The sequence below is a fragment of the Theropithecus gelada genome, chromosome 5 (genome assembly GCF_003255815.1).
Source record: "Theropithecus gelada isolate Dixy chromosome 5, Tgel_1.0, whole genome shotgun sequence".
In the NCBI taxonomy this organism is placed as follows: Eukaryota; Metazoa; Chordata; class Mammalia; order Primates; family Cercopithecidae; genus Theropithecus; species Theropithecus gelada.
In genome coordinates, this window is record NC_037672.1 from 36,530,147 (window position 1) to 36,555,987 (window position 25,841).

Below are 25,841 nucleotides of genomic sequence, written 5' to 3' on the forward strand. Positions count from 1 at the left end.
GATCTTTCACTTTTTTATTAATTCCTAGGTATTTAATTTTATTTGTATCTATTAGAAAAGTGATTTCTTTTTTGATTTCTTTTTTGGATTGTTCGCTCTTGGTATATAGAAAATACTAAGATTTTTGTATGTTGACTTTGTATCCTGTGACTTTACTTAATTTGCTTATCAGTCCTAATAGTTCTTTGGTGGAATCTTTAGATTTTCCCAAATGTAAGTTTATATCATCAGCAGACAAAGGTAATTTGACTTCTTCCTTTCCAATTTGCATGCTCCTTATTTCTTATGTTGTCTGATTGCTCTAGCTAGGACTTCAAGTACTATGTTGGGTAACTGTGATGAAAGTGGGCATCCTTATCATGTTCTAGATTTAGAGAAAAGGCTTTCAGTTTTTCCCCATTCAGTATGATACTAGCTATGGATCTGTCATATATGGCTTTTATTATGTTGAGGTATGTTCCTACTATACCCAATGTTTTTAGGGTTTTTATCATGAAAGGATGTTGAACTTTATCAAATGCCTTTTCAGCATCAGTTGAAATGATCATATGGTTTTTGTTCTTCATTCTGTTGATATGATGTATCACATTGATTTGCATATGTTGAACCATCTTTCCATTCCTGGGATAAATCCCACTTGGTCAACTTGGTCATAATGAATCTTTTTAATGTGTTGTTGAATTTGGTTTGCTAGTATTTTTTTTAGGATTTTTGCATTGACACTCATCAGGGATATTGGCCTGTGGTTTTCTTTTTGTGATGTGTCTTTGTCTGGTTTTGGTATCAGGGTAATACTAGCCTCATAGAATGAGTTTGAAAATGTTCCCTCCTCCTCTATTTTTCAGAAGAGTTTGAGTAGGATTGGTATTAGTTCTTCTTTAAATATTTGGTAGAAATCAGCAGTGAAGTCGTCAAGTCCCAAGTTTTTCTTTGCTGGCAGACTTTTTTACAACTTTGATCTTGTTATTGGTCAGTTCAAGTTTTGGGTTTCTTCATCTTCCATCTTGATAAGTGGTGTGTGTCTAGGAATTTATCCCTGTCTTCTAGATTTTCCAACTTATCGGCATATAATTGTTCATAGTAGCCACTAATGATTCATTGAATTTCTGCAGTATCAGTCGTAATGTCTTCCTTTTCATCTGATTTTATTTATTTGGATCTTCTCTCTTTTTTCTTGGTCTGGCTAAAGGTTTGCCAATTTTGTTATCTTTTCAAAAAAACCAATCTCTTGTTGATTTTTTGTATTTTTTTTTCATTTCAACTTCATTTCTGCTCTGACCTTTATTATTTCTTTTCTTCTACTAATTCTGGGTTTTATTGTTGCTTCTCTAATTCTTTAAAATGCATTTTAGGTTATTTATTCCAAGTTTTTCTTTGTTTATGTAGGCATGTATGTAAACTTCCCTCTAAGAACTGCTTTTCCTGGATCCCATCGGTTTTGGTCTCTTGTGTTTCCATGATCATTTGTTTCAAGAATTTTTTCAGTTTCCTTCTGAATCTCTTCATTGACCCAGTGTTTATTTAAGAGCTTATTGTTGAATTTCCATGTGTTCATATAGTTTCTAAAATTCCTCTTGGTATTGATTTCTAGTTTTACTCCATTGTGGTCAGAGAAGATGCTTGATATCATTTCAATGTTTTGAATGTTTTAAGACTTGTTTTGTGACCTAACATATGGTCTGTCCTTGAGAATGGTCCATGTGCTGAGGAAAAGAATGTACATTCCACAGCAGTTGGATGAAATGTTCTGTAAATATCTATTAGTTCCGTTTGATCTACAGTACAGATAAGTGCAATGTTTCTTTGTTGATATTCTGTGTGGAAGATCTGTCCAATGCTGAAAGTGGGGTGTTGAAGTCACCAGCTATTGTTGTATTGGGGTCTATCCCTCTCTTTAGCTCCAATAATATTTGCTTTATATATCTGAATGCTCCAGTGTTGGGTGCATATATATTTACAGTTGTTATGTCCTCTTGCTGAATTGAACCCTTCATCATTATGTAATGACCTTCTTTGTCTTATCTTAAAGTTTTTGTCATGCAATCTATTTTGTCTGATATAAGCATAGTTATTCCTGCTCTTTTTTGGTTTTCATTGGCATGGAGCATCTTTTCTATCTCTTTATTTTCAGTCTATATGTGTCTTTATAGGTGAAGTGTGTTTCTAATAGGCAACAGATCATTAGGTCTTTTTAAATCCATTCAGCCACTCTATGTCTTTTGAGTAGACAGCTTAGTCCATTTACATTCGATCTTATGATTAACAAGTAAGGACTTACTCCTGCCATTTTATTTGTTTTCTGGTTGTTTTGTGGTCTTCCTTTCCTTCATTTCTTCTTTTCTGTCTTCCTTTTAGTGTAGGTGATATTCTCTGGTAATATAATTTAATTTCTTGATTTTAATATTTTTGTGTATTCATTGTATGTTTTTTAATTTGAGGTTGCCATGAGGCCTGCAAATACTATCTTAAAACCCATTATTCTGGCCAGGTGCAGTGACTCATGCCTGTAATCCCAGCTCTTTGGGAGGCAGAGGGAGGTAGATCACCTGAGGTCAGGAGTTTGAGATCAGCCTGACCAACATGGTGAAACCCCGTCTCTACTAAATACAAAAAAAATTAGCCAGGCATGGTGGTGCACACCTGTAATGCCAGCTACTCGGGAGGCTGAGGCAGGAGAATTGCTTGAACCTGGGAGGCAGAGGTTGCAGTGAGCCAAGATTGCACCACTGTACTCCAGCCTGGGCAACAGAGCAAAACTCTGTCTCAAAAAATGAATAAATAACCATTATTTTAAGTTGATAACAACTTAGCACTGCTTGCATAAACAAACCAACAAGAAAAAAAAAAAAAAAACAAAGACTCTAACTTCATCCCCTCACTTTTTAACTTTTTGTTGTATCTATTTACATATTATTGTACAGTCTATGTCTTGAAAAATGTTTGTTATTATTTATGATTGGTTCATTTTTTAGTCTTTCTATTCAAGAGAAGTTTACACACCACAGTTACAATGTTATAATATTCCGTGTTTATCTGTTTGCTTATGATTACCAGCAAGTTTTGTACCTTCACATGATTTCTCATTGCTCATTAACATCCTTTTCTTTCTGATTGAAGTACTCCCTTTAGCATTTTTTATAAGATAGAACTGGTGTTGATGAAATCTCTGAGCTTTTGTTTGTCTAGGAAATTTACTTCTTCATGTTTGAAGAATATTTTTGCCACAAACACTATTCCACTGTAAAAGTTGTTTTCCTTCAGCACTTTAAATATGTTATGCCACTGACATGTCATGTCTCTCCTGGACTGTAAGATTTCCACTGAGAAGTCTGCTGCCCAACTTATTGGAGCTTCATTGTATGTTATTTGTTTCTTTTCTCTGCTGCTTTCAGGATCCTTTCTTTATCCTTGACCTTTGGGAGTTTGATTACTAATTGCCTTGAGGTAGTCTTCTTTGGGTTAAATCTGCTTGGTGTTTTATAGCCTTCTTGTACTTTGATATTGATATATTTCTCTAGGTTTGGGAAGTTCTCTCTTATTATCTCTTTGAATAAGCTTTCTACCCCTATTTCTTTTTCTACTTCTCCTTATGGCCAATAACTCTTAGATTTGCCCTTTTGGAGCTATTTTATAGATCTTGTAGGCATGCATCATTGTTTTTTCTTCTTTTTTTCTTCTGTGTCCTCTGAATATATTTTTAAATAGCATGTCTTCAAGTTCACTAATTCTTTATTCTGCTTGATTAATTCTACTGTTAAGAGACTCTGATGCATTCTTCAGTATGTCACTTGTATTTTTCAACTCCAGAATTTCTACTTGATTCTTTTTGTTTCAATCTCTTTGTTAAATTTATCTGATAGAATTTTGAATTCCTTCTCTGTGGTATCTTGAATTTCTTTGAGTTTCCTCAACACAGCTATTTTGAGTTCTCTGTCAGAATAGTTATATATCTCTGTTTCTCCAGGATTGGTCCCTGGAGCTTTATTTTGTTCTTTTGGTGAGGTAATTTTTTTTTTTTTTTTTGGATGGTCTTCATGTTTGTGGATGCTCATTGGTATCTGGGCATTGAACCTGGGTATTCCTCATAGTCTTTCCAGTTTGGGCTTATTTGTACCTGTTCTTGGAAAGGCTTTTCAGGTATTCAAAGGGACTTGTGTGTTATGATCTAAGCCATATCTACATTAGAGGCATCCCAAGCCCAGTAATGCTATGGTTCTTGCCAACTCATAGAGGTATCACCTTGGTGGTCTTGGATAAGATCTGGAAGAATTCTCTGGATTACCAGGCAGAGACTCTTGTTCCCCAAACAAAAGTTTATCTCTCTGTGCTGAGCCACCTGAAGCTGGCGGTGGGGTGACACAAGCACCCTTGTGGCCATGATCACTAGGACTAAGCTGAGTCAGACCTGAAGCCAGTACAGCACTGGATCTTATCCAAGTTTCACTGTAACCACTAACTAGCTAGCTCCTATGTTTGTTCAAGGCCCTAATGCTCTACAATCAACAGGGAGCAAAGCCAGCCAGGCTTGTGTCTTTCCATTCAGGGCAACAAGATACCCCAGGCCCTAGGCGGGATATAGGGACTGAAGTCAAAATCCTTAGAGATCTACCTGGTGCTCTATTCTACTGGGGTTGAGCTGTCACTCAAACCATAAGACAAGGCCATTTCCATTCTTCCCTCCCCTTTTCCCAGGAAAAGGATCCTCTCCCTATCACCATTACTACCACAGACCCGCAGGGAGTATTGCCAGGCTACTGCCGATGTTCACTTAAGGCCCAAGAGCTCCTCAGACAGTTTGTGGTAAGTGTTGCCAGGCCTAGGACACATCCTTCAGGGCCTGGCAACACTAGGACACATCCTTCAGTCCAGAAATGCCATCCAAGAGCCAAGGCCTTGAATTAGGGACTCCAAGAGCTCACTTGGTGCTCTACCCCACTGTGGCTGAGCTGTTACCTAAGGTGCAAGACAAAGTCCACTTTACTCTTCCCTCTGCTTTTCTCGAGTAGAAGTAGTCTCTCCCCATAGCCACCACAGCTAGGAATGTGCTGGGTCTCACCTAAAGCCAGCATGTCTCAGAGTCTCACCCAAGGCCCACATCGTACTACCTGGGTATTCCTGCTGGTTATTCAGGGCCCAAGGGCTCTCTACTCAGCAGGTGATGGGTCTTGCCAGGACTTGATCCTTCCTTTCAAGGAAGGTGCAGTCCCTTGTGGCCCAGGGTATGTCTATTAATGTCATCTAGGAGCTAGGGCCTGGAATGGGGGCCTCATGACTCTGCCTGGTGCCCTATCCTGATGTGGCTGAGCTGGTATCCTATGGTGTAAGACAAAGTCCTCTTTACTCTTCCCTCTCTTTTCCTCAAGCACAAGGAGGGGGTCACTTTCATTGCTGTGAGCTGTGCTGCCTGGGTTTTTGGGCCACGTGACACAGGTTCTCCCTTAGCCACTCTTGTGTCTCAGCAGATCAGGTGCCCCCCAGGTCCCCTGGCTCTGGCCGCAGCGCAGCACTGATGCCTTGCCTAGGAGCCACAGTTCTTTGGCCTAGACTACCCTTCAAGTTTATTAGGATTTAGTCCAAGTTTATTAGGATTTAGTCCAAGTCCTTGGTTGAGGCTTGCCAAAACTCAAGTTCCAACAGCTGGAACGTATAATTTCCCTCTGGCTAGAGCTGGTTCAAATGCTCCCTCTGTGTGTGGGTAGACTGTAGGGTCGTGGCTTAGTTGATTTCAGCCAGGTTTTGCTTTTTGCTCTGATAGGGCAACCCTGAGTTCAAATGCAAAGTCCCACAATCACCGCACTCTCCCTTCCCCAAACACACAGATTCTCTCTCCACGTCATGCAGCCACTGCCAAGGAATAGGTATCAGCAGTTCAAGATTGTCTTTCCTACCCTCTTTAGTGCCTCTTTCAGCAATACAAAGTTAAAACCAGGTACTGTGATTGCGTATCTGATTTTTGGTTCTTATAAAGGTGCTTGTTTGTGTAGATGATGGTTGTTAAATTTGGTGTTCCTGTGGGGCAGTGAAGCAAAGGGCCATCTTGTTCTGCCCTTCCCCAAGAGCATCCTCTTATATCACCCCAGGACAATGTTCAAAAGCAAGTAATTCACATCAATTTAATACCATTACTTAATCTACAGACCTTATTCAGATTTTACCGATTATGTCAATAACGACCTTTTAGCAAGAAGGACATGCAGTACATCGGTTGTCATGTCTCTTAAATCTCCTCAAATTTGGAAGCATTCTTCTGTCTTTCTTTGCTTTTTCATAACATTACATTATTTTAAAAGTACAGGCCAATTGCTTTGCAGAATATCCCTCATGTTTCAACTCGGAGTATGCTCTTTTGTCAGAAAATCTCAGAAGCGAGGCTAAGTTCTCAGTGCCTCCTATCAGGAGCCACATGCCATTGATTTGTCTCATTGTGGCACTATTACCTTTGACTACTTGGTTGAGGCCCTGTATGCGAGGTTTCTCCAGTGTAAGAATACTATTTTATCCTTAATCATATGGCGGGGGGCTACTTTGAGACTAAATGTCCTGTCCTCCTCAAAATTTCACCCACTAGTCCTACCATCCATTGATACTTCTTACTGACATCAGTTATTATTATGATGGCTATCAAATGGTGATTTTTCTAGTTCCAGTATTTCTCGTATGTTTGTTAGCTGGTTTCCTACTTGTAAGGTAGAATGTTCCCTTTCCCTTTATGTATCTTAGTGTGGACTCATAAGTCCTTGTTTTATTCAATGGGCTATAATGCTGTATATTAGTAATTATTTTAATACTCCAGTTGTTCCACTTTGGTCAGTAAAACCTCTACAAGTGGATTCCTGTGTCCTTTTAGAATGTCCCTGTCATTCTTCAAAGCTATCACTATTTAAAGGGAGCTCTTTCCAAATGGGTTGAGTCTTTTTCTATATGCCCTTGACTTCCTGATGAATAAATACTCAGTTAATTTCTCTGCCTGGTTAGAAAACTCCTGGGCTTCTCTGGACTTCCCCCTTCCCCCACCTCCATTGCTACCCTCCCAGCAAGGAGGCTTCACCAATGACTGACATGCCATTAGCATGACCTTCTTTAAACACAGAACAGAGTCAGCCCCCAACACAAGGCTGCAGGAGCAGGCAGCAGCAGCAATGGGTGGACACAGCCATCCTAATGGTGTTTGGTTTTCCCCTATGTAAACCCAGCAGCGGTTGTGAAGGATTTGCCCTTCGTTGCCTGTTGCTTTTTTGTACGCCAAAGAGAAAGCAAATTTTGATTTTGCTCTGTAATAAAGGGTACCCAACAACTGAATTCTTACCTTTAAGCTAGCTGTTGCCAAAAGGGAGGCAAGGAAGAAAGCTAATAGACTGCTCATTTTGAACCCAATCGTACATCAAAAGAGCATATTGTTTTCATTGCTGTGTATCGCATGCCAGACCCAGAGTATTTCCTTGTTGCCCCTGGACTTAGGAGAAGTCCTTGCTAAACGCAAGATGTAGAAGTGGGAGTGACAAATGAAAAAAGAAATGAATTAAACTTTATATGACACATCATATAAGGAAGAATAATTGTAGACACAGGCATGCAGGGGTTGGGCGTGAGTACATTAGTCCCCACCCTTTTCGTCAGCAGTCACACAACCTTGGACATTAGAGCCTATCCGTCTGATCTGGAGAAGGAATGTTGCTGGGGAAGGAAAACTCAGGGCGAGGTGAGAGAGGACAGAACCTCTAACCAGGAAGAGGCTGTCCCTGCCAAGCTCCGGGAGGCGCAGAAGCATGACCCTCAGGTATGGGACCAGGTCTATAGGAAACCCATGTGGGGTGCCCTAATGGGAGGCAAGCGGGGGAGGAACCAAACTGGAAACCTGATTCTGAAAGAGGAAAACCACCACAACATCCTTTGTAACTGCACAGCTTGGAAGAACAGTATAGATCCTGTGGTTTTCCTGGGCAAGGAGGGGAGCCTAAAAGCCACAGATGATATCTGTTTCCTTCAGAAGCAGGGAAGGGGCAGTTTTCGAGTGCGGCTGTTAAATCTCCGCAGTCACTTCATTTGGTGCAGCCTGCTCCTGTGGTCTTGGCTATAGCAACAGAAGGCGGGGATGGAGGGTGCCCCAGGGTCAGTCTTGATCAGCCTCTGAGGAGCTGGGAATGCAAGGTGTCACTCTGGATGTGTCTGCCTGTTTTTCCTTGCCTTCTTGCCTTCCTTCGTCTTTCCTCCCTCTTTTCTTTCCTCCTTTCTTTTGCCTTCCCCTGTACACCTTTCGAATTCACCATCGTAAAGTTGACCTGAGATTTTTCAATGAGTAATGTTTTATGATTGCTTCAGTTACATTATTACAATCCAGTCTGCCTTCCTTGTTTCTCAAACACTTCTAAGCTCTTTTTTCCTTTTCTTTGACCTTTTTGTTTGTTTGTTTTTACTACCTATCCTCCTGACCAGTTGTCATTGTTTGTTGGTTTGTTTACTTTTAAGGAGTCCAAGATAAACAAACTATTGCAGGCATGAAAAGGGTCAAGATTTCAGAGTGAATTGTGGAGGGGGAGGGTCAGGAGGGGAGGGGAGAGGAGAGGTGTTGAGGGAGGGGAGGGGAGGGGAGAGGTGTGGAGGGAGGGGAGGGGAGAGGAGAAGTGTGGAGGGAGGGGAGGGGAGAGGAGAGGTGTGGAGGGAGAGGTGAGGAGAGGAGAGGTATGGAGGGAGGGGAGGGGAGAGGAGAGGTGTGGATGGAGGTGAGGGGAGAGGAGAGGTGTGGAGGGAGGGGAAGGGAGAGGAGAGGTGTGGAGAGAGGGGAGGAGGTGCATGTGCTGCTTCTCGCCTGTCCTATTTATCCAGCTCATCTATGAATTATTAGCAGAAAAGGAAGGTAAAGGAAGAGTAGAGGCTGGGGACAAAATCCTGGGCTTTGAAATGGGGTAATTTAAGAGTATTCTGAAAGGTACAATGTTACACATGTGTACACAGTCCATAGAGAGAGTGATTTTTCTCTCTATGGGACTGTTGTTGTACTTGGGGTTTTCTTTCAACTGTTGTCACAGCTGATAGAAATATGCCATTTAGCCCTTATTCCAGAACCAAGTCCTACTTGACATTGTTAATACTCTTGTTTGTATGCATAGGTTCTGGCAACTAGATTACATCTTTCTTGGATACTAGACCTCCATCTTTTTCTTTTGGCGGGGGTGGGGGGTGTTTTAATATGCTGTATCCAAACAGGGGTGGGTGAGACACCCCTGGTCTATGTTTATTATGAATGTTGGCTCATATGATCCCCAACACCACCACATAGTAGAAATATTATTATCCCCATTTACAGATCAAGTGACTGAGGCCCAAAGTCCCATAGTAGCAGGGTTTTCTGTCTCCTGAGCCCACCCTTGTAACACCTGGGTGACGTGGCCAGCACAAACTGGAAATGTCTTGATTGGTTGCAGACACACAACAGGTTCACTGATAGTGCTCTCATTTTTAATCTATAGCCATTAAATCATTCATTCATTCCACATGTATTGACTGCCGGCTGTGTGCCAGGTGCTATCCTAAGTGCTGAGGATTAGGCTTGAAGAAGGGTGGAAAAGGTGGGTCACAAACAAACCTACGACAGAATGTCCAGTGGTGACACATGCTAGGAAGAAAACTGAAGCACAGTAAGGAAAGAAAGGGTGGCAAGAGATGCAGGGCTGGCCCGAGGGACTCTTCTGCATTCCATGAGTCCTCCCAGGAAGAGTTAGAAGGACAAGGGGGGTTTGGTCCTCAAGCATGAAGTGATTTGGGGATGTTACTAGTTTTCTGTGCTGTTGCAGCAAATTACTACAAACTGAGGGGTTTAAAACAATGGACGCGGTCGGGTGCGATGGCTCATGCCTGTGATCCCAATACTTTAGGAGGCCGAGGTCGGTGGATCACCTGAGGTCAGGAGTTCAAGACCAGCCTGGCCAACATGGTGAAACCCCATCTCTACTAAAAATACAAAAATTAGCTGGGCATGGTGGCAGGTACCTGCAGTCCCAGCTACTCGGGAGGCTGAGGCAGGAGAATCGCTTGAACCCAGGAGGCAGAGGTTGCAGCGAGCCGAGATCATGCTATTGCACTCCAGCCTGGGTGACAGAGTGAGACTCTGTCTCAAAAAAACAAAACAAAACAAAACAAAACAAAACAATGGAAGCATATTCTCTCCCGGTTCTAGAGACCAGAAGTCTGAAATTGGTATCAGTGGGCTTGATCCAGGGGTGGGTATCAGGGATCAAGGTGTCACCAGGGCCACACTCTTTCCAGAGGCTCCAAGGGTAAATCTGTTCCTTGCCTCTTCCAACTTGGGGGGCTGCCAGTGCTCCTTGATTGGTGACCTCCTTGCTCCGATCTCTGCCTTTTTGGTCACATTGCCTCTTCCTCTTCCTCTTCTGTCTATAATCAAATGTCCCTGCACCTCCCTCTCATAAGCATTTATTTAATTGTATTTCGAGTCCACCCAGATAAACTAGGCGGACTGTACCATCTCAAAATCCTATACTTCATCACATCTGCAAATACCTTTAATTTTGGGACTCAGGTGACATATGAGGTATTTTTTACAGGTTCCAGGAATTAGGAGGTGGATATTTGGAGGCCATTTTTCAGCCTACCATAGGGAGTTATTTGTGGATTTTATTTTTTTAATGTAAATCTAGTCCCTTTTAACTGACCAAGCCATCTATACCTCTTAAAAAGCACCAATCGTGTTCACTGTGGGCAAAAGCTTATGGAGCAGCATCCCTGGAAATTCATCCATGATTGAAGGAAGGAAAGAGGGACAACAGGGGAGACAGAGACACAGCCAGCAATGAACGATCTCTCTTTCTGGTGCCTGTGTTTCATGGAGACAGGGGACTGGGGATGCAGATTCTGTTTTGGCTTGTCTTTTTAAAGGCTGTAGGCCCGGCACAGTGGCTCATGCCTGTAATCCCAAACCTTTGGGAGGCCAAGACAGCCAGATCACTTGAGATCAGGAATTTGAGACCAGCATGGCCAACGTGGCAAAACCCTGTCTCTACTAAAAATACAAAGATTAGCCAGGCGTGGTGGCACCCACCTGTAAACCCAGCTACTTGGGAGGCCGAGGCAGGAGAATCGCCTGAACCTGGGAGGCGGAGGTTGCAGCAAGCCGAGATTGCGCCACTGCACTCCAGCTTAGGCGACAGAGTGAGACTGTGTCTCAAAAAAATAATAACAATAAAAGCTGTAGATATTAGAAATGAAAAGTAACTTAGAGATGCTTCCATACTCACTTTTAGGATATTCTGAGGAAGGAAGAGGCGAACGTGGTCAGTCTTACATGAAGAGAAGATTTTGTTCCAAAGGAAATGATCGGGAAAAGTCCAGCTTGGGGAGGGGCCAGGGAACAGTGGGCAGGTGGGAAATGAATTCCACCTTCTGCCAGGAAGCCTAAGGGGGCATGTCTTTGAGCTAAAAAGAACAGGTCCACGAATCAGAGTTGAGATGTTGAGATTGACCCAGCGGCGGGAAAAGCAACACAGGATAAATTTAGTGCGGTTGAAGCTTGTGCAATGATTCAGGCTGTCACGCTCCTCAGTGTCTGAATCATGGGACACAATAGATCCGCCAGCTTATTCCAGCATCCTTTAACCCTTGAGGAGCAAATGCCCTGGCAAGGAGCCCGCTCAGAATCTCCTCCCACTCCTGCTGCTGCTGCACAGTGGGCTGTGCCCTGGTGAGGTTCCTGTGTCCTCTGTAGAAGGTAACAGGTTAGGAAACGGCAGAAGTCCCTTCTCTGTCTAGCATCCTTCCACCTTCTTCTCCTCATCTGTAAAATGGGGATGAAACACATAACCTCAGGGTTGGGAGAAAGGTCTGACACAGAGGCAAGTGTCAGTGAACGTCTGAGAACGCTGAAGCAGTGATGGAAATGGGGTGTTCCTGGTTACCAGCGCCCTCTCTGACCCATGTGGAGTTACCCTTTTGCCAAAGTGTGTGACTATTAATACATTTTGAGTCTCTAGGGAAAAAAAAAAAAAGCAAACTTAATTCCTACTAATAGATCACTCACTGTTTTCTCTACCTTTTACGCTTTCTTTTCCAGGTGGTAACAGAAAACAATCCAGATGGGGTGCAGGTGCTGTAAAATAATACAAAGGTAAAGCTGGAGAAATACTACTTCTAAATGGAGGAATTTGTGATGAGCGTGGAGTCACTTTTAAAGACCATGCATGTATTCAGAGCATTTATCCAGCTTGGGGCATGATCAACATTGCCAACACGTTAAGAGTTTGGAACTGTTATCATATCATTTAAAAGAACATGTGCCCTAGATTTTTTTTAACTTTTTTTGCTCACTTCTCAAAGCATGTTGGGAACACCATCATTTTCTGAGGCTGAATTTGGTCTGGGTTTCTGAGGATGCCTGAAATGGCATCGCTGAAAATAAATCACCCCAATCACATATGTGCTTTTAATTTTGTCCACACTGCATTTCATAAAACTGTGAGTAACATGAACATAAACTTCTAACTAAGATAAAGGGAAGAAAAGTAACTGATGATCTTGCTTTCTTAACAAATATACTGTCTTTTTAATTGTAGCTCTATTCTAGACCCATACATAAATAAGCTTTATTCCACTGTAATCATAATGTGATGTTTGGCTTTATTCAAACAATATGTATTGTAAGTATCATTCCTGTGACTGCAGACTTCATATTTATCATTTTAATGACTGCATAATATTCCACTGAGAGGGTATACTACTTATGGCCCTATTAGTGGACACTTGTTTTATTTATTGTTTTTTATTTTAAAATTCTATGAACCACTTCGTATTTTACTTTACCCCCTACCCCTCCTTCCTCCTTCTGGCTCTCTTCTTAAGATGTATTTCCGGCAGAACCTTGTTTTTGTTTTTCAAGACTGTCCTGCTCTGTCATCCAGGCTGGAATGCAGGGCGTGATCTCAGCTCACTGCAGCCTCCGCCTCCCAGGTTCAAGCGATTCTCCTACCTCAGCCTCCCGAGTAGCTGGGATTACAGGTGCCCACCACCACACCCAGCTAACTTTTGTACTTTTAGTAAAGATGGGGTTTCACCATGTCAGTCGGGCTGGTCTCAAACTCCTGACCTCAAGTGACCCACCCGCCTTGGCCACCCAAATTGCTGAGATTACAGGTGTGAGCCACCGAACATTTTTATACCAACTATATCTATTTGATTCAGACACACTTATCTAGGTTGAAAAGAGTAATCACAGAAATTAAATTAGCAGGTTTCGTAGAAAGAAGCAGGGCCTGTGGTAAAAATCTTTAATGATGGAGCAGACCTGACTGGTTTTTCGTTGTCCTCCCTGCAGCTATCTCTTTGATCCAGTTCAAGTGTCCTCTCCTGGCTATGTCAATGAAGTCAACAGCTGCAAGCTAGATGAAGACGACACTGATAAATTAAAAGGCAAATGGAACAGTGAAGTCCTGGTGCAGAAAAATGACTCTCAGAGGCAGGGCTCAAAAAAGACTGAGAGCAGCAGCAGGACAGCTAATCCACGGGAGCCCTGCTGGCCTCACCAAGGGCCGCTCCCGCAGGGGGATGTTGGAGGGGAACACCATGCCTGCGGCATCAATGGCATCGGCCCTGCTGCCGCTCCACAGCCCGCTGGGAATCCCAGCCCTGCCCAGGATGACAGGGGCTCCTGGACCAGTACTGAAAATACTGGAGTTCCCCCAACTCAACCCTTCCTGGAAGGAGGGGACACCAGGAAACAGGACTGTGTGCTGCTGGCCTCCGAAGGAACCCAAGTCATGAGAAATGGAGACTCCAGAGCTCCTTCTGAGGCAGAAAGTTTTGCCTTAGAAGTACAAGACCGTGTCTTCCAGATACCAGCCCCAGATTACCTTCAGCATTGGGGCCCAGCTGGAGACAACATTGACCATAATGAAAAGGACCGTGTTTTCAAGAACCATACTGAGGATGAGTCCCTTGAGGGAATTCAGCCCACAGTAGGGGAGCGTGGTTTGAATACGCCCTTCTCTGGGAGGAGAAGCTGGAATTCATTGAATGAGGATGTGGAAACAGAAGTTCTAAGCATCTGCTTTAATGAGAAGGGTCCTGCTCATGCCATGCCTGTGGTTGACTCAGGAAACAGGCAGGAGGATGCCCATGGCTCCGATGGAGACGGAGATGGGGAGATTGTGGACGAGGATGCAGCGGTGGCGGAGGCCCTTGCGGCTTTAGAAGCTGCTACTGCAGGAGAAGATTTGGATGAGGCTGATTAGGGGAGGGGATTTGCACAGGGAGGTAAGCTGGTGTCGTGCTGAGCATGCAGATGCATTTGCTCCCTGGATGCAGAGCAGGTGATTCTCCCAGCATGCACCAGTGCAGCCTGACCAGTTGTTTACATCCAGCATCTGTTCTGATTGTCAGCATCTGTCCCATGCTGCTTGTCACATATCTGGAGTTTCACTCTGTGTCGATGAGCTGTCATTCAGGACACTAGGAGAAAAATCTGAGTGGGTCATTGTGCCCATATCCACAGAAAGTGCAGAAATTGAACAGCTTGCTTGACAACCCTCAAACATCTTTGAGCACCTGGTACAGATGTTTATGAGAATACTCTAAGATCTCAACTCTTGATCCCAAAGGCACACAATCACAGAGGATTCCTTTTGACTGTAAACTGTTTACCTTGCTTTCGAGAGCCAAACATTGTACCCAACCTGGAAAAAGTAACTACCCCAATTAAAGTGCCTCATGTGTCCCCAGAGCATGGCTTAACTTCAGGGACAATTCACCCAGGGAACTAAGAACTAACCAGTTGTTCAACAGCGGGTTAAGCTCAGCAGTTTTCACAGTAGAGCAGAAGTCCTCAGGAAACAAAAGGTTAGTCATTAGCTGAGATGTGATTTTAAAACACCTTGACCTTAACTTTTTTACATTATTACTTTTAAATCTCCTTTGGGACTGGGGAGGCTGGCCAAAATAGTCTTAAAACTGCTTGTGTCATATTTGGGTTTTAAGTTCATGACTTTCAGAACAGCAAAGCCATATATGCAATGTTTTTATGCCATTAAATGTCTGACTCTAATTAAAATATAACAACGTATGTGTCTTTCTGTCTTAACTCAAAGGTGGTTCTAATTTTCTCAGAATATCAGTGACCCTGGATATTACTTTCAATGTAAAGAGCTAATCTAGATGGCCGGGCACGGTGGCTCACGCCTATAATCCCAGCACTTTGGGAGGCCAAGGCGGGTGGATCATGAGGTCAGGAGTTTGAGACCAGCCTGGCCAACATAGTGAAATCCCGTCTCTACTAAAAATACAAAAAAGTAGCCAGGCGTGGTGGCGGGCGCCTGTAATCCCAGCTACTTGGGAGGCTGAGGCAAGGAGAATTGCTTGAACCCAGGAGGTGGAGGTTGCAGTAAGCCAAGATCGCGCCACTGCACTCCAGCCTGGGCGGCAGTACGAGATCCCATCTCAAAATTTTAAAAAAAAAAAAAAAAAAAAAAAAAAAGAGCTAGGCTAAGCACAGTGGGTCATGTCTGTAATCTCAGCACTTTGGAAGACTGACGTGAGAGGACTGCCAAGGCCAGGAATTCAAGACCAACCTGGGTAATTTAACGAGACCCCATCTCTATGAAAAAAAAAAAAAAGAGCTAGACTACAAAATTATACTCAAGGAAGGGACCAAGTTGGTTTGCAGAGCCATGACTTTGGCTTTCTCTCTCTCAAGTTAAACTTGATGCCGTAACTAAGTGTCCTGATCTTATCACAAAGATGAATTAAGCCCTCTCTGGATTTCAGCCTTCTAATTCATTGAAACAAGGTCAACCATTCTAACATAACTCAATGGAGAATTTAAAGGCATTAAGGATGCTCAAAACTATTTAGAAAAAAAAATAAACATGGAAGATGCTTTAGTTTGGTGTTTTGTAACACAGAATTGAAATTTCACTGAACTTCGTTTGATTTCCAGCTTTGCCATGCGACTTTGGGCAAGTTATGTATCCCTTCTCTTTACCCATCTGTGAAGTGAGAATAATAAGAGTATGTGCTTGTAAAGATTAAATTAAATGATGTGTTTAGCCCAGTGCCTGGGACACTAGGCACTCAAAAATGATGTCTTACCGGTTGAAAACAATTCCTTTAAAAAACATTTTTACATCCTCACAACTGAAAACTCTAATACTGGGAGGTGTATATAATGTCATTATTTGATTTTGATAATTATTTAGTATAAAACATGATTTCTGAGCCTTCCAGCACCTTTAAGGATGGCACCCTTACAAATGCTTAATGAACATATGTTACCCTGGGTTTGTTTGGTATTGTAATGACAAGCCATCGCAAGTGACCTCTATATACAGGGTCACTCAGAGTCCTTCAAAAGATAAACTCTTGGCATTGTTAATTGCATTAGAGGTATGTCTCCTTTTGTATTTAGTACACCAAATACTTAATATTTCAGAATGCTTATTCCTTCAGTGACTTCCTAAGTGTATCAGTTGGGATTATGTTCGGTTGTGTGGGATGAGTGTTTTATACAAATAGAGGTTTATTTACCTCCTATGTAAAAGAAGTCTGGAGTTAGTGATCCAGGGTGGCAGATACAGGGTATCACGGACCCGTGTATCAGTGACCTACGTATCAATGGCCCATGTGTCAATGACCGGCGTATGAATGACCCATGCTTCTTCAGTCATTTTGGTTTCCTTCTCAACGTCACTTTGTAGTCCAAAATGACTGCTGTGGCTTCAGTCATTACATTTACATTCCACGTTGGAAAAGAATAGGTCAAAAACCCCACTCCCACTCTATTAAGGACCTCACAGAAGTATAATTCATCCCTTCCACATATACTCCCTTCGGTCAAAAGCTGGTCACTTGGCCACATCTAGCTGCAAAAGAGACTAGGAAAGTTGTCTTTCTAGTGGTGTGCATGGCTTTGCGAAATAGACTCAGAATGCAGTGACTGAGAGGGGGAAATGGACAGTGCGTTTTGAGGCAGTCGGTTTACAGTCTCTGCCACAGGAGGCCTCAAAACCCAAACACCTGGGATACAGCTGGTCTCAAAAGATTAGAAGATTGTGTGTACATTCAGTGTGATACCAAAGGGGCCTCCACCTTTGGTCCAGGGGAAGGAGGACTGGACAGCTACTGCTGCTCCAACTTCCCGTTGATATCTCCAAACCTGACGAAAGAAGAAATTCAGACAAGGAACGGGTAGGGTAAGGTATTAGGGCAGACAAGTCTCTTTCTCTTACCCAGACACATACTTTTGCATTTACATATGTATATAATTTTACATCTTAGAACAGCTGCAGAGTTCACCATAACTGACAGCTCTCTAGTTTTAAAGATTCTCTTTTATGAATAACTTCTTCAAAAAGGTCGACAGATGGCCAATACTTTCAAGAGTTATTTAAAAGTAATTCTGGCCCCTTTCATCTTTACTCCAATATCCAGGCTCCCCCAAAGGAAATCAGAGGAAAGTAAAAAATCTTTAGGCTGAAAAGTAATTCCAGCTTTAAGCCTTATCTACCAGGTTGTCTCACAGCGAGCTGTCTGAGCACGCTTATGTGTGTAGTGTCTTCTTGCTGCAGCTTAGTGCCACCTCTTGTCAGAAAAGTGATGTTGAAAATAGCCGACCTTTTCAAACATTGTGGACAATTTGAAAGCACAATGCACTCTGATAAGAAGGCACTAGCTGTGATTGGGGCGGACTCCACAGTTCTCCGTGAACCTTAGGCAATTACATCACATGCATATTTACCATGTTAAATCCTGATTTTGAATTAAGACTATTTTATGTACATATTACACATAGGTTTCTTGAGCTAAGAAGTTAGATGTAACTTTTTACTGGGGGAAAATGAACTATCATATAAATATGAAATTAAATTTTTTTCCCCTCGTTGCCAAAGCTGATGTAGTGAATAGTTATAACTGGAAAAACTAGATACCCAAAAGAATGAAGAGAATTTTAGGTTTCTTACACAGCACATGCCCAACTGTCTATGCTCAGTAAGTGCTGGCCATTCGTCATTTTCCTCCCTCTGCCCCGCTCTGTCTCTCTGATTCTCTTCTCTTCCTACCTCTCCCATCCGTACCTCCAAGCAGGAGGCCTTAGAAAGAATGAATGAGACACCAGATGCAAGTACGAGCGCAAAGATCTCCTGACTTCCCCGGTGTGGTCATCTGTGTGCAACCATGCAGCAGACAGAGCACAGTCACTACTGCAGCACAGGATGTAGCCTCCTTTCCTGTACTTGGACTTGACTCTTCATCAAGGGCACTGCTTTTCACACAACCAGTCTTTATGATGAAAATGTAGAAATGGTTGCTTTCTGGGTTTGTTTCATTTTTTTTTTCTCTAGATTAAACCTCATGCATTTTAAAATCCTCTATTTTGGAGTTGGTGACACACACAGACAAGCTGACATCTGTTTTGCAGGGTAAATTCTTTCCCTGTTAACTAATAGAACAATAAGTTGTTCATTTATGTATTTACTAAATTTATAAGTTTCTTGTATGTATCAGGTTATAGAAAACACACCTAAGTGGTCTGCTAACTTCTGAAGCACTCCCAGCCACTTTAAGAAACATTTTATGCAAGTCAATATGTTGATCGTAGATGATGCTTACCTGCACATTTAGTCACTTGGAGTCAACTATTAGCAATTTTTTTCAACGGAAATAACTGTACTAAACAAATGCCTTTGGCCTGAGATCTAAGTTAGTGTACGGCACAAGGGGGTACTTAATACATATTTGTTGATTGAAAGAATAAAATCTTTTCCCGGTCTGGCTGGGGAGACATCATGCAGCTAGCCAGGACTGTGCTGGATTGTGACATGGTGTAATAAAGGTATACATGGTGTAATAAAGGATGTGGGAGCCCAAATCCATAGGAATTTGAGAGGTTAGGAATTGTATTATTATTCAGGCCCTTCACTCTCAGCCTACCCTGCTCTATTTGAATAATGAGGCTTGTGGTGGCCTGTGGAAGAGTGGACAGAGTAGAATTTGGACAGCTGCTGAAGGTTTGGTCTCTAGAATGAGTCCACGTTACCCTAAGCACAGTAATCCCAAATTGAGACAAAAACTTTAAGAAAACCAATGTTTGGGGTCAAGCAATGGAGAGCTTGGCCGACTTCATTTTTTAGTCATTTTGAACTCAATATTTAAAATCCTGGAGGAAAAGGAAAAAAAGGGTGTATATTTGTGTAATGACACCCAGATCTCACTGTTCTCTTGGCTCCTGGTGATGGGGGGAGAAAAGGTGCACCCAGGGTTGACCCTTCAGTAACACCGGCAGCCACGCGTCATGACCTCCAGGTCTTCAGAGGCCCTGCCCATGTGGCACGTGCCTGGTACTTCCCACACATGGGCCTCTGTAATCCTAACAAACCTGGCGTGAAATCTGGCTGTGCCTCTTGCTCACTGTATGACCTTTTGACTTTAAGTTTCTTAAAGTTTCTGAGCCTCACTTTTCTTATCTGTGAAATGGGGATCACTCCTATTGCTAAGAATTGAAAGCACACATTCTGAAACTTCAGTGTGCCCCTGAGGCATGTGGTGTGCTTGTTTAAAAGGCAGATTTCTGGACCTACCTCTAGCGATTCAGACTTAGTAGGTATTGAGTGGGGCCCTGGCATCTACATTGTTTATGTAAGTAATTCTCCACACTTAGAGAAACACTTAAGACTCTAGCAGGGATTGCCACACCTTTTTTTATCTTGCACCAGTTATCAATAAAAAGTACTGCACACACCCTTAATATAAGCACTTTTACAACCATACCATCTTCTAATATGTTCTATGCTTTATAGTATTTAGCAATACTAAGATGAAGTAACAACATATCAGAGCATTAATTTTTTTTTCACACCCCTGGGATATGTGAAACCTACTTTGAAAACCACCGGTTTAGAAGATCAGATGAACTAGTACATATAAAAGCTCTCTGTAAATAGACAAAACTGGGCATATATACATATATATGTGTGTGTGTGTGTGTATATATATGTGTATATGTATGTGTGTATATATGTGTGTGTGTGTGTGTGTGTGTGTGTATATATATATATTTTTTTTTTTTTGACACGGAGTTTTGCTCTTGTTGCCCAGGCTGGAGTGCAATGGCACGATCTTGTCTCACCGCAACCTCTGCCTCCTGCCTCCAAGCGATTCTCCTGACTCACCCTCCCGGGTAGCTGGGATTACAGGCATGTGCCACCACGCCCAGCTAATTCTGTATTTTTACTAGAGACAGGATTTCTCCATGTTGGTCAGGCTGGTCTCGAACTCCCTACCTCAGCTCATCCGCCCACCTTGGCCTCCTAAAGTGCTGGGATTACAGGCGTGAGCCACCATACCCAGCCCGGGCCAATATTTTTGAAAGCACATACAGCATCCACATGAGTGTGAAGCACACACTTACAATACAAGCCCACCTGCAAATGCACTCAACACCACTGACCTGCAGCTCTTCCTCCTCACCTGTGCTGCCCTCTGAGCCTTGTTCCTAGGATACTTCTGTATTTACTGCCTTTAAGAGTTTTGGAATAGTTAATATAGAACTAAGGTAGAATATGACCTAGAGACCAAAAGGCAGGCAAAGAATTTTACTTATCTCCCTAATCAAAACTACACATTCCAAACTAAAATGAGGGAGGCCATAGAGGCACAGGCTAATTAGAATACTTGTTTAGTCAGAATCTGGCTACTTTGAAAGCACAACAATGCAATTTCTCTTGACATAAATGACCAACTTAAAAAAAATCCCAGAAAAATAATTCCATTTCTAGGTCCAACTAATTCTTTTTCATTCTCCAAAATATTCCTAAAGCTATGGAGAATGGTAAACCTCAGAATTTACATAAATCAGGAAGAGTTCACATGCCACAGAAGGTCCATAACCTCTACTCATCGGCCGATGTGCTGCTCTTTCTGTCTTAGATGTTGATGCTTAGAAAGGAAACAAAAGCTTTACCAATTTCTGAATACACAAGATCTAGGGTCTAAGGTTTTCATGGCATCAGCCAGGGTGACAAACCATCAAGGACTGTTGTGGTTTTTAAATTAAAATTTATAGGGGCTGGGTGCGGTGGGTCATGCCTGTAATCCCAGCACTTTGGGAGGCCGAGGCAGGCGGATCACTTGAAGTCAGGAGTTCAAGACCAGCCAGGCCAACATGATGAAACCCTGTCTCTACTAAAAATACAAAAATTAGGGTTGGTGGTGCTCGCCTGTAATCCCAGCTACTTGGGAGGCTGAGGCAGGAGAATTGCTTGAACCCAGGAGTCAGAGGTTGCCATGAGCCGAGATCATGCCGGTGCACCCCAGCCTATATATATATAATATATAATACAGATTATAATATATATATAAAACTCCTCCTACAGCTACTTTTCTGCAAATAACTCATGAGTTCTTTTTGTTGGTTTGGTTGGTTGACTGCAAATGACGGAAACCCAAACTAGATAACAAAAGAATATCCTTGAATGTTCTGTTCTAGGAAATAAAGTGCAACTGTGTCTCAAGAAAAAAAACAAAAAAGTTTACAGGAAAAAAATGTATAGAGAAAAAAATCTACAAAGACACTACTTCAAAATAATTTGCCAAATATTAACATAGAAATTATATTCAGTAATTAATTTCTGGGAGCCATCAAGTTATGGGTTTCGGTATTTTGTTGTTGTTGTTAGTATTTTTATAGGTATGACTATAGTTTAATGTTTTCAATACTGCTGTGTGTTAAACACCAAGCGCAGCCAGCCTCATTCTAAGTCCTGCACGGGAATCACCTCACTGAAGTCTACCGCGACGCCATGAGCTGTAGGTATAACTGTCCCCATTTCACACATGGGAAAATGGAGGCTCAAACAGCTAAATAACTCATCCAGAATCACACAACCAGACAGTGGCAGAATCTCAGCTGAACCCAGATTGAACAACAAACCGGTGCCTTTATTTATTTATCTATTTATTTATTTATCTATTTATTTATTTATTTTTGAGATGGAGTCTCGCTCTGTCACCCAGGCTGGAGTGCACTGGTGTGATCTCAGCTCACTATAACCTCTGCCCACCAGCTTCAAGCGATTCTCCTGTCTCAGCCTCCCGAGTAGCTGGGATTACAAGCGGTGCCACCATGCCCAGCTAATTTTTTTTGTATTTTGGTAGAGACAAGGTTTCCCTGTGTTGCCCAGGCTGGTCTCGAACTCCTGAGCTCAGGCAATCCACCCGCCTTGGCCTCCCAAGGTGCTAGGATTACAGGCGTAAACCACTATGCCTGGCCCAAACGCGTGCTTTTAAAGATGACGTAATACGCCTCTCTGTGGCAACATCTGTGTTGCCCTCAGACAAAGACAAGGGCTGAAGCAAAATGTGAGACAACCCAATTTTGTATACGTAAAATTATATGTATTGTCAATTGGGAATAAAAGGGGGTTTTGTTCTGGTTCTAAGGAAGATTGTAATAAAGAATAGAAAAGTTAGTCAAGGCCTTGTAACCATAATAGGTCTGTGGCCCAATGTGCAGCAAGTCAATAGCTGAGACGCAGGGCTGCAGCAGAGCGAGAGGTGAATGGGAGGGCCACTGAGCGAGGAGGTGGAAGGAAACCTCAAATCCGACTCCCTGAGGAGTCTGGGGCTAGGCATTGTAACGGGTTTGGAGTAAGCCCTAAGTGTGGTGATAGATTGGTCGAAGAGTGCAGGGTGAAGTCACCGGACAGGGTGATGAAGAAACTGTATTCTCATGCTGATCCCGTTTGTCTGGGTGGGCTTCAAATCGGTTGGCTGTCAGCTGTTTCACTGGAATTTGGGGGAAAACACCTTTAGCAATTCTAACAGAAGCTTTATGATTCTAATGTCAGAAATCCTATCTGTAGCAACAATGGGGATGCAGATGGTCAGGATCTAGTGCTACTACAGGACTTTTGGTGACAAGGAAGTGGGCCAAAGTACAGCCTGATTAATGCTTAATCCAGAATTCTCATTAACCCTGTGAGGACAGCTTCAGCTTTGCCTGTGAAATCTCTGAGACTGTCTACTGTCAATAGTATCTTTATGGCAATCCTAGGACCATGAATTTCCTTTCCCTAGAAAGGATGAGGCAGATCCAGGGGCCATATGTCTATGTCCCCACCCATGAACCACTCCTACATAGCTTAAGATTCCTTTCCTCAGTTTCATCATCTGTATAGTGGAGGTGGTGGCTATGCCTCTCTCTGGGCCATAATGAGATTTAAATGAGATAAAAAGTGTTTAGCATGCACGCAGACAAAGTAAACAGTAAGTGTTAGATGTAAGTTTGTCCGAGTACAGTGGCTCACGTCTGTAAACCCAGCACTCTGGGAGGCCTAGGCGGGTGCATCACTTGTTGTCAGGAATTCAAGACCAGCCTGGCCAACATGGCAAAACCCCGTCTCTACTAAAAATATAAAAATTAGCCAGGCGTGGCGGCGGGCACTTGTAATCCCAGCTACTCTGGAGGCTGAGGCAGGAGAATTGCTTGAACCCAGGGGGTGGAGGTTGCAGTGAACTGAGGTCGCACCACTGCACTCTAGCCTGGGTGACAGAGCGAGACTCCATCTCAAAAAAGAAAAAAAGTTACATGTCATTTTATTATCCAGCGAAGGTCATTGGCCCACTTTTATGAGTAACACTCAATGCTTTTTTAAATAACTAGATCTTTGTTGCTACCCACCAAAGCTGTATGAATCACTTCTAATAATACTAATTTCTAAACTGGGTAAGTTCTGTTCTACCTACATCATTAATAATCATCTAAAGGCAAAAATGCATCTTGGGGGCACTTCAATTTTAGTGTATTTTTATTCTCATTATCTTCATCATTTAACAATTGTAGAACACACGGGAATTTATCCTTTCAATTTTAAGTCACATTGCATTTGAAGTGAATATTTATAGCATTAATATTGACCTTTTCTTTTATCTTTCCTCTTGCCCCAAATAAGATTTTATAAAATAAAATGCATTTTTAATACAAAACAGAAACCATGGAAGGTTTGGCAGGGTTGATTGGTTATTTTGGAGAGGTTGTGTCTGGCTTGGTTTTTATTTAGTATGGGAGTTGTGTGTGTGTGTGTGTGTGCGTGTGTGTGTGTGCATGCGTGTGTGTGTGTAGTTTTTGTTTGATTTGGTCAACATTAAGATACTCATCTGTAATAAGTAAACCCATATATTTTTTCAATTTGGGAGTAATGTTATGATTTCAAGAATATTTTGTCTATGCTTTCTCAGCTAGATTAACTTGGGAATGAAAATAAATTGAGTTACTGGTCGATCTGGTTCATTCAACATCAGTCAAGGCAAGAAAGTTGGCCGGGCACGGTGGCTCACGCCTGTAATCCCAGCACTTTGGGAGGCCGAGGTGGGCGGATCACGAGATCAGGAGATGGAGACTATCCTGGCTATCATGGTGAAACCCCGTCTCTACTAAAAATACAAAAAAATTAGCTGGGCGTGGTGGCGGGCGCCTGTAGTCCCAGCTACTCAGGAGGCTGAGGCAGGAGAATGGCGTGAACCTGTGAGGCGGAGCTTGCAGTGAGCTGAGATCGCTCCACTGCACTCCAGCCTGGGCGATAGAGAGAGACTCCATCTCAACAAAAAAAAAGAAAAAAGGCAAGAAAGTCATTCGCTCCAATAAGGCAGTTGACCTGCCATCAGGAGAACCTCAGGCTCCGTAGGCTTTGCAGCTACATCTTGTACCTGGTTCCTCCCCTAGCCCACCTTTGAATGTTATAAACAATATGACTGTGGCAGAAACATGAAAAACTAACTCTCAAAAGGCAAAATCCCCATCATTTATTCCACTACAGAGGGTTGGAACTTGGCATCTCTGCGGCCGGTAGATTGTTCTATTTTGTCTCAGAGACCACTGAGTGAGCACTGACTGTGCCTGGCCCTGTACTAAATGCATTACTCGTCTGAGCTCATATGATCCTCACAACCACCCTTAAAGGCACATATTATCTTCATTCTATAGTTAGAAGACAGGGTCCAAAGAGTTTAAGGTCACAGATGGCCAAAGGCATCTGAATGCCAAATCTGTGCTCTTATCGGGAGCTATAAGAATGAGCCCTGTACCGGGCGCGGTGGCTCAAGCCTGTAATCCCAGCACTTTGGGAGGCCGAGATGGGCGGATCACGAGGTCAGGAGATCGAGACCATCCTGGCTAACATGGTGAAACCCCGTCTCTACTAAAAAAATACAAAAAACTAGCCGGGCGAGGTGGCGGGCGCCTGTAGTCCCAGCTACTCGGGAGGCTGAGGCAGGAGAATGGCGTAAACCCGGGAGGTGGAGCTTGCAGTGAGCTGAGATCCGGCCACTGCACTCCAACCAGGGCAACAGAGCGAGACTCCGTCTCAAAAAAAAAAAAAAAGAATGAGCCCTGTGCCAATCCAGGAAAGATGGTGAAAGGAAACTCTCCTGAAGCAATAAAAGGAAGAGGGTTTGCAAACGCGTTTCACAACAGAAACCGCACCATGGCCAGGCCTTCTGGCGATGGATTCAAGGGAGCTCTAGGAAGTCTCAGCTGCAGGGCTGGATGCCAGAGTTTCACTTTCCATGTGGCTCTGTAACTCCTCCTACAGCTACGTTCCTGCAAATAACTGCATTAGTCATGAGTTCTTTTGTTGGTTTGGTTGGTTGGCCGCAAATGACAGAAACCCAAACTAGATAACAAAAGAATTTCCTTGAAATGTTCTTGAAGTTCAGAAGGGCGACTAGGCCTTGGGGACAACTGAATCTGGGGCTTGAAAGCAACCAGACTGGTCACAGTGGCTCATGCCTGTAGTTCCAGCACTTTGGGAGGCCAAGGTGGGCAGATCGCTTGAGCTCAGGAGTTCGAG

The 25,841-nt window shown here is 42.9% G+C and overlaps 2 protein-coding genes across 4 annotated transcripts in view; one reads left to right on the forward strand and one right to left on the reverse strand.

Annotated features, from left to right (window-relative positions):
- Positions 1-16,767, forward strand: part of C5H4orf19 (chromosome 5 C4orf19 homolog) — a 137,040-nt gene extending 120,273 nt beyond the window's left edge. The window contains exons 1-3 of one of the 3 annotated variants that reach the window (XM_025386206.1): positions 7,623-7,777; positions 12,065-12,118; positions 13,322-16,767. In XM_025386206.1, coding sequence (XP_025241991.1) covers positions 12,087-12,118; positions 13,322-14,237 — 948 coding nt within the window. In that variant the 5' untranslated portion in view covers positions 7,623-7,777; positions 12,065-12,086 and the 3' untranslated portion in view covers positions 14,238-16,767. Of the gene's footprint in view, positions 1-7,622; positions 7,778-10,414; positions 12,119-13,321 lie in introns of those variants that run through there. The other 2 variants (XM_025386205.1, XM_025386207.1) reach the window with 2 other exon arrangements.
- RELL1 (RELT like 1) overlaps positions 14,037-25,841 on the reverse strand; it is a 92,654-nt gene continuing 80,849 nt past the window's right edge. Inside the window, exon 7 of the mRNA XM_025386210.1 lies at positions 14,037-14,454. The gene's annotated coding sequence lies outside the window, so the exon portion shown is untranslated. The remainder of the gene's footprint in view (positions 14,455-25,841) is intronic.